The sequence below is a fragment of the Triticum urartu genome, chromosome 6A (assembly GCF_056163025.1).
Source record: "Triticum urartu cultivar PI428250 chromosome 6A, HENAU_Tu73, whole genome shotgun sequence".
Classification (NCBI taxonomy): Eukaryota; Viridiplantae; Streptophyta; class Magnoliopsida; order Poales; family Poaceae; genus Triticum; species Triticum urartu.
Genome location: NC_141878.1, coordinates 140,861,459 through 140,869,940, shown reverse-complemented (window position 1 = coordinate 140,869,940; position 8,482 = coordinate 140,861,459). Strand labels below are relative to the sequence as shown.

General features: G+C 47.0%; 1 protein-coding gene across 2 annotated transcripts; it reads right to left on the bottom strand.

Moving 5' to 3' along the window:
* Nucleotides 1–3,928: 3,928 nt before the first annotated feature.
* Nucleotides 3,929–8,146, bottom strand: LOC125514670 (flavin-containing monooxygenase FMO GS-OX-like 8). 2 transcript variants are annotated; one of them, XM_048680010.2, is made up of 4 exons: nucleotides 7,163–8,144; nucleotides 6,836–7,057; nucleotides 6,572–6,757; nucleotides 3,929–4,301 (listed from the first exon to the last, which is right to left on the bottom strand). In XM_048680010.2, exons 1-4 carry the CDS (start codon nucleotides 7,883–7,885, stop codon nucleotides 4,074–4,076), a joined length of 1,359 nt encoding a protein of 452 aa, XP_048535967.2. In that variant the 5' UTR covers nucleotides 7,886–8,144; the 3' UTR covers nucleotides 3,929–4,073. The 2 variants fall into 2 exon arrangements, with proteins under 2 accessions (XP_048535967.2, XP_087383206.1); XM_087527080.1 differs by lacking the exon at nucleotides 3,929–4,301 and having other exon boundaries at nucleotides 6,435–6,757; nucleotides 7,163–8,146.
* Between the last annotated feature and the right edge of the window lie 336 nt (nucleotides 8,147–8,482).

Below are 8,482 nucleotides of genomic sequence, written 5' to 3'. Positions count from 1 at the left end.
GGTATGTGGTACGGTAAGTAAACCGACTCCAAAACTGTTCTAATGGCAATTTTCCTCCGTTTTGGAATATTTAGAAAAATAGAAAAATAAGAAGCAGTCCGGGAAGGACACGAGGGTGGAGGGCGCGCCCTACCCCCCTGGGCGCGCCCCCTACCTCGTGGGCACCTCGTGTGCTCTCTGGACTCCGTTTTCTTACACGTTACGTATTTTGGTCGGTAAAAATTCATTATATAATCTCCCGGAGGTTTTGACTCCCATATCACGCAAATATTTCCTGTCTTTGTTTCGAGCTGTCCTACTACAGATTTGAGCAACATGTCGTCCCAGGATTCGGAAGGAGAGAGCTATGTGGCTGACTACCTTGCGGATCCTAAAGTCTATGGGGATGTGGAACATTGTGGTTGGACTACGAAAGAAGAAGAGGACTATGAACCTAAGGGAAAGGAGGAGACGAGCTCAGATGAAGATGAAGTCCCACTACCTCAACCTGGGGACATGCATGTGGAGTTTAAAAAGTCAAGCCTCCCTGATAGAGTAAAGAAATCTAAGATCGAGTTTATCCCTTTTCGCCTCTTGCAGGAAAACAAGCAGGAACTATGCAAAAAGATACTGAGCCTGGAGTAGGAGATCGAGGACCTAAGGGACCAAAATTCTGTCCTCAAGCGCAAATTAAGGAAGAAGCCTACGCCATCAACAAAATCATCACCTTCTTCACCAACAAAGAAGAACTGAGTATCTGGTATGGGCACTCCCCTTGGCAACCGCCAAGCTTGGGGGAGTGCCCCGGTATCGTATCGTATCACCATCACTTTTATCTTTACCGTTTTTCTTAGTTCGATCCTTTTGGTAATATCTTGATCTCGTAGAATAAAAGTTTTTAGTATGATCTAGTTGTGAGTTTTGCTTTATGATCCTTCTATGTAATCGAGTCCGTGAGCTATATATAATAAAGATTAGTGTTGAGTCAAGGGCTTGTTTATTTTGCCATGATCTTGAGTGAATAAAAGAAAAGAGAAAGAATAAAAGGAAATAAAAGAGATCATATGGATCTTATGGAGAGTAATGCGCTCACATAGAAAGAGTATGATGAATAAAAGTTGTTGAGAGTTGACAAATATAGTTTTGGTCATCGTTGCAATTAATAGGAAGTAATAAAGAAAGAGAGGTCTTGACATATAAATATACTATCTTCGACATCTTTTATGATTGTGAACACTCATTAAAATATGACATGCTAAAGAGTTGACGTTGGACAAGGAAGACAACGTAATGGTTTTCTTACATTTGAGATAAATTATATTGTCATGGATCATCCAACATGGTTGAGCTTGCCTTTCCCTCTCATGCTAGCCAATTCTTCGCACCAAGTAGAGATACTACTTGTGCTTCCAAACACCCTTCAACCAGTTTTGCCATGAGAGTCCACCATACCTACATATGGATTGAGTAAGATCCCTCAAGTAAGTTGTCATCGGTGCAAGCAATAAAAATTGCCCTCTAAATATGTATGACTTATTAGTGTGGGAGAAAATAAGCTTTATACGATCGTGTGATATGGAAGAAATAAAAGCGACAGACTGCATAATAAAGGTCCATATCACAAGTGGCAATATAAAGTGACGTTCTTTCGCATTAAGATTTTGTGCATCCAACCATAAAAGCGCATGACAACCTCTGCTTCCCTCTGCGAAGGGCCTATCTTTTACTTTTATCTCCTACCTTACATAAGAGTCATGGTGATCTTCATCCTTCCTTTTTACATTTTATCTTTTGGCAAGCACAACATGATGGAAAGATCCTGGCATATATGGCTAATTGGATGTGAGTTTTCATGAACTATTATTGTTGACATTACCCTTGAGGTAAAACGTTGGGAGGCAAAACTATAAGCCCCTATCTTTCTCTGTGTCCGATTAAAACTCCTTACCCATAAGTATTGCGTGAGTGTTAGCAATTTTGAAAGACTATATGATAGTTGAGTATGTGGACTTGCTGAAAAACTCTTATATTGACTCTTTCCTATGTTATGATAAATTGCAATTGCTCCAATGACCGAGATTATAGTTTGTTAGTTTTCAATGAAGTTTATAATTCATACTTGAAATTGTGATTGAATTGTTACTCTAGCATAAGAGATCATATGAAAAAAATTATATAAGTTGTTGTTCTAAGAATGATCATGATGCCCTCATGTCCGTATTTTATTTTTATTGACACCTCTATCTCTAAACATGTGGACATATTTTTCGATTTCGTCTTTCGCTTGAGAACAAGCGAGGTCTAAGCTTGGGGGAGTTGATACGTCCATTTTGCATCATGCTTTTATATCGATGTTTATTGCATTATGGGCTGTTACTACACATTATATCACAATACTTATGCCTATTCTCTCTTATTTTACAAGGTTTACATAAAGAGGGAGAATGCCGGCAGCTGGGATTCTGGGCTGGAAAAGGAGCAAATATTAGAGACCTATTCTGCATAGCTCCAAAAGTCCTGAAACTTCACGGAAGTCATTTTCAGAATATATAATAAATACTGAGCGCAAGAAGTTCACCGGGGGGGCCACACCCTGCCCACGAGGGTGGGGGCGCCCCCTACCCCTGGGCGCCCCCTACCTCGTGGGCCCCCTGGTGGCCCTCCGATGACCATCTTCTGTTATATGAAGTCTTTCAATGAGGAAAAAATTATAATCCATCTTTCCGGATGAGACTCCGCCGCCACGAGGCGGAACCTTGGCGGAACCAATCTAGGGCTCTGGCGGAGCTGTTCTGCCGGGGAAACTTCCATCTGGGAGGGGGAAATCATCGACATCGTCATCACCAACGCTCCTCTTATCGGGAGAGGGCAATCTCCATCAACATCTTCACCAGCACCATCTCCTCTCAAAACCCTAGTTCATCTCTTGTATCCAATTCTTGTCTCCAAGTCTTGGATTGGTACATGTGGGTTGCTAGTAGTGTTAATTACTCCTTGTAGTTGATGCTAGTTGGTTTATTTGGTGGAAGATCATATGTTCAGATCCTATATGCATATTAATACCCCTCTTATTATGAACATGAATATGCTTTGTGAGTAGTTACGTTTGTTTCTGAGGACATGGGAGAAGTCTTGCTATTAGTAGTCATGTGAATTTGGTATTCGTTCGATATTTTGATGAGATGTATGTTGTCTCTTCTCTAGTGGTGTTATGTGAACGTCGACTACATGACACTTCACCATTATTTGGTCCTAGAGGAAGGCATTGGGAAGTAATAAGTAGATGATGGGTTGCTAGAGTGATAGAAAGCTTAAACCCTAGTTTATGCGTTACTTCATAAGGGGCTGATTTGGATCCATATGTTCCATGCTATGGTTAGGTTTACCTTAATACTTTTTTTGTAGTTGCGGATGCTTGCAATAAAGGTTAATCATAAGTGGGATGCTTGTCCAAGTAAGGGCAGTACCCAAGCACCGGTCCACCCACATATCAGATTATCAAAGTACCGAACGCGAATCATATGAACGTGATGAAAACTAGCTTGACGATATTCCCATGTGTCCTCGGGAGCGCTTTTCTCTATATAAGAGGTTGTCCAGGCTTGTCCTTTGCTACAAAAAGGATTGGGCCACCTTGCTGAACTTTATTCACTTTTGTTACTTGTTGCTCATTACCAATTATCTTATCACAAAACTATCTATTACCTATAATTTCAGTGCTTGCAGAGAATACCTTGCTGAAAACCGTTTATCATTTCATTCTGCTCCTCGTTCGGTTCGACACTCTTACTTATCGAAAGGACTACGATAGATCCCCTATACTTGTGGGTCATCACTGACTCAAGTGTTCAGCAGTTTGAGAAATATTTTGTTCTGAAAATGGTGGGAAAAACCTCTATTGTCCCCTGCACCATGTATGTGTGCAACTTAATTCTATACAGATCATAAATCACACAAATGCATTTATATCTGTGACATTTCCGAATCATACAACTTATATAAGTACGAAAACCAATAAAACATATCGATGATTACTGTGGAAGCCTGGAAGGCCTGCCATGTCATGAAGGGTGTGCACAGACCACTATGCTTGTTCACGAAAGACCAAGCGACATCTTTTTAGCAGCAGGAGCAGCTTGAGGCTGTTTTGCAGACAAGTGCCACTCCTCCACACCCTTGCAGATGGAGTCGGTGTCTTGGTAGTCCTCGCGGAAGGTCTCGAGATTGTTGTTCATGTTGGCAAACAACGACACGACCAGCTCGTGATGCCATCTCTCCACGCGTGGGAAGTCACAATACTTGCTCCCGAAATCATCCATGTACTACAGATCAAAGGAACAAAAAAAATACTCTGAAGGTAAATACCTTGATCAGCTAGCTTGGTATGAAATAGTTGCTAGAGCAAGTCTAACGGATTCACTAAATTATCTCCTTTTAAAAAAGTTTAATATAAGGCTAGGAGTAAAAAAAATCTATGATGGCAGAGTCTCTAAACCGTCTCCATTTATTCTAAAGACACTTCAAACTTGTCGTCTGGCATTTATATTTGGGGGAGGGGTGGTGGTATAAATATCACTTTAACTACAGTTTGTGTGTGTTGGGGGTATGTGGTAGGGAGGGAGGGGGGGGGGTATAAATGTCCACAATAGCTACATGCGGCCGTCTGATTTTTTATTTTGGGTTGGTCAATTTCGCTAGAAGGGAGAAACTGCCGAAGGGGAGGAAGAAGCACGTTGGAGGAGTGGAAGAAGCTCGCTGGCAGTCTACCCCATCATCTATCTTAGGGTGGGGGTGGGGGAGGCAGCACAACGGTGGTCGGGGGTGGCAGCACGGCGGTGGTGCAAGTTCGCCGGAGAAAAACCGGTCATCGCTTAGGGCTAGAGGGATGGCTGGGGAGGCGGCAAGACTAGTGGGGGGGTTCAGGGGTGGGAGGTGTGGCGAGGCGGTCGTGGGACGCCGATGGCCTCGGAGGGGGGGGGCAGCATGCGGCCGACCGGTGGTACATGAGGTGGTCAGAGGAGGAAGATGAGTCGGAGATTGAAGAAGACGATCTCGCTGTTGATTTTCCATCCAACGGTCCAAAATGATCGACCGACCCAAACCCAGTTTTCAGTCGATTGACTATTAGCCACGCCCCTTTGTAACTACGGTCTGTGTGTGTGTTGCGGGTATGGAGGGAGGGTTTGTCACAACACCACTAAACTAGCGCCAACTACCTCCATTCGGCATTGTGGACCAGTTTTCGCTACCACCCACCCTCGTCGCCACCTAGCGATAGGTCGGCGGCCAATATGAATGCCGCCATGGCCAGCGATGATGAGGTCATCTCTCCCTTACCCCACCAAGTTGTTGAGTGTGTCGTCGCCTATCGTGCACCTTCTGTGGCCGCTTTCTTCCCCACTCACGATGTCCAAGGGCTTCACATCGCACTCCCTCTAGTAGCAACGACCGGTGCCTCGACATGAGCTTATGGGTGGTGTGGAAAGTGGTAGACAGTAGAGATACTGTTGCGGTGTGGTTGGGGGAAGAATGTAGGTTAAACCAAAAAGAAGGCAAAATAAGTATGTATCACATCGACAAGTAGGCTCCACATGGCGGTAAAAATATAAATGTTGTAGTTTTAGTGAATCTGACTTTGCACGCTTGCTTTAAAGTTAAACAATTTTGGACCCAACTAGTGGTTAGTCGACCGAGATTTTACAAATTTGTTAATACACATCTGGAAAGAAGTTCACTATGTTATGAAAAATTGTTCATCTAGACTAGTGCAAAAGAATTTCTAGTTTCTGCTTCCAAACTTAGAAAAACGAAAATGATAAATCCCGAATGTTCGAGATTTGACCATGGCAAATCTTACTTTTTTGATGGCAATTTTAGTGACGCGTGGATAACAAGTTTAGTTGACACACATGGTAATTTCCTGGCAAAAGAAACACTGAGCACGGATTTCTCATGCTTGCTAACTAAACTTGTCATCCTCATGTCACTAAAATTGCCATAAAAACTTTCGATTTGCCATGGTAAAAGATGAACGTCTGAGCGGTATCGGGATCCAAAAAAATAACTTACATGGACCTCAACGTCAGATGGATTGGGACTGGACTCTGTATTGACTAAGAGTCGGCTGAGAATAGCAAATCTAAAATTTCATTTTTGGTTTTGCTAATTCTAATGTACCGGAACTCGCCGGAGAAGAGAAGCTATCTTAGGGGAAGCCATGACCCCAATATCTATATTAGGGGGTGGTGGGGTGCAGGGGATCGCACGAGTTATTTTAGGTGAGACGGGTTAAAGGGATGACCAGGATGACAGCCAGCACGGCGATGGGAGAGGTAGAGGGAAGGGCGGGACGGCGAGGTGGCGCTAGACACCGGCCATGGGGCGGAGGCAGCGGCTGGGCCTGGGCTGGCTGACGGCTACACGGGAGAAAGAAGAAACCAGAGGTTGAATATGAGCAGTGTAAGTCTGTTCACAGTCGTTGGATGAAGATCAGACGGTCTAGAATATAAGTGACTGACAGATGCTCTTTTTTCAGGTAGGATGCATAGTCGATCCCTCTTTTTAGGGAGTCTGCTAAATTTGTTGTTCGTACCGTGGGCATGGTCTCAGACAAGCAGACGTCGTGGGTGTACTTCTTGGGCACGCCCGCGATCTCCCTGGCACGGTAATACTCCTCCACGGACCGCATCATCTCCTGCTCCGGCGGCAGCGTCCTCCTCCCTGACAGCACCTGCGCCCCCCATTTCGCCTGAGCCTCGAAGAACCGGGGCGCAAACACCTGCGTACCAGACGCATTGATTAATTTGTTTTGGTACGTATAATCAAGATCTGCTGTAATGCTTATGATTTCACGAACCTTTATGGGTATGCCGACGAAGGAGAGCGACGGCGCCAGCGACGGCGGGAACACGTGCTCGAACAGCGGGCCGACGCGGTTGTCGTCGACGGTGACCGCCCCCGCCGTGTGCAGGAACGGGAAAGAGTAATTGTACCCCGTGCAGTAGATGATGGTGTCGGCGAGGACGCCGGAGCCGCCGCCGCCGAACACCACCAGCCCGTCCTCGCACAGGCGCTCCACCTAGTAGCTTTCCATGTACGGGTCACTCGTTTCGTTTTGCATGTGGAGACCGACCGACGTGAGACGTGACTGACTGGAGCACGGAATAGACGTAGTAGTACGTACGTGCAGTTGCAGGTGCAGGTTGGCGCTATGCTTGGCGAGCACTTTGGCGAGCCCGGGGGTGACCTCCTCCATGGACTTGGCCACGAGGTGCACCTCCTTGGCGACCCCGCGGACCTCCATGGCGATGTCCTTGCCGCTCGCCCCGCACCCGACCACCACCACCACGTCGCCCCGGAACGGCTCCGGCACCCTGTACGAGTGGCTGTGCATCTGCCTCCCCCTCCATGCCTCCATGCCCTGGATGCTTGGCAGCCTCGGCTGCGAGTAGTGGCCGTTCGCCACGACGACGGCGTCGAAGACCTCCTCCTCCTCCGTGCCCTCGTGTACGGACCTCACCGTCCACTTCCGCGTCGGAGCCACCGCCATGGCGACGCGCAGGACACGCGTGTTGAGCCGGACCGCCTCCATGAGCCCGAACGCGTCGCAGAAGTCCCTGAGGTAGAGCTGCACCTCGCGGTGGCCCGGGAAGCGGCGGCCGTCGCGGCCGTCCTTGGGCGCGAAGTGGAAGTCGGTGAACCCCATGTTCTCCCTGGCGCTGATGGCGCGGAGGGACGCGTACAGGCTGCCGTGCACCTTCACCGTCTCCGCGGCGCCGAGCGGGTCGTCGGCGCCATCGCTCCTCGGGTCGTACAGCCACTGCCCGCCCACGTCGGCGTTCTGCTCCAGCACCGTCACGTCGTGGCCCTCCCGGCGCAGCTCGCGGGCTGACGCCAGCCCGGCCATCCCGGCTCCGATCACGCATACCTACTTGCGTTCCAATGGCATGCTCTCGTCGCAGACCATGTCGATTCTCGGGAAGTCGCGCGGTGGATTGCTCGAGCTTGGCTCCGATCGCGCATGCTGCCTTCTTCCGTTGCATTGGCTCTTTTATGTGCATTATCTGTCAGATCAGACACTCCGCCCACTGTGATAAACAGTGGTAGAAAGTTTAGGTGGTTGCATGAGTCGATGGGATGTCTCCCATTTTTCTGTTAGGTGGTGGTGTACCGTAGTGTATCACCAGCAGACCATGAAAGGTGGCGTACTGTGCTCGTCGTTACAGTACAATCCAAAGTGCAATAATTGAGATCTTTCAAACAGATTATTTTTTAGATCTTTCAGAAAAGTGCAATGATTGACGTGCGGTGCTCGTGTGTAGCCAAATTGCACCGTGCACGTACCTACTGGAACTACTGTTGAAAATATTAGCACTTTTTCCACTAAACTAATCCATGAGTAAACAATAAGCATGCCAAATACGGTATGCATTTCATACCGATACCTAAGCATGTGAGAGCGTACGGTACATAGAACCGAAACATCTACGAACATCATATATAC

Coding starts and splice junctions, on each gene's coding strand:
- LOC125514670 (XM_048680010.2), bottom strand. CDS start 7,885: ATGGCCGGGCTGGCGTCAGCCCGCGAGCTGCGCCGGGAGGGCCACGAC. Junction 7,058..7,162: donor ACCTGCACCTGCAACTGCAC/GTACGTACTACT, acceptor GAAAGCTACTAG/GTGGAGCGCCTGTGCGAGGA. Junction 4,302..6,571: donor TGTCTGAGACCATGCCCACG/GTACGAACAACA, acceptor TTTGATCTGTAG/TACATGGATGATTTCGGGAG.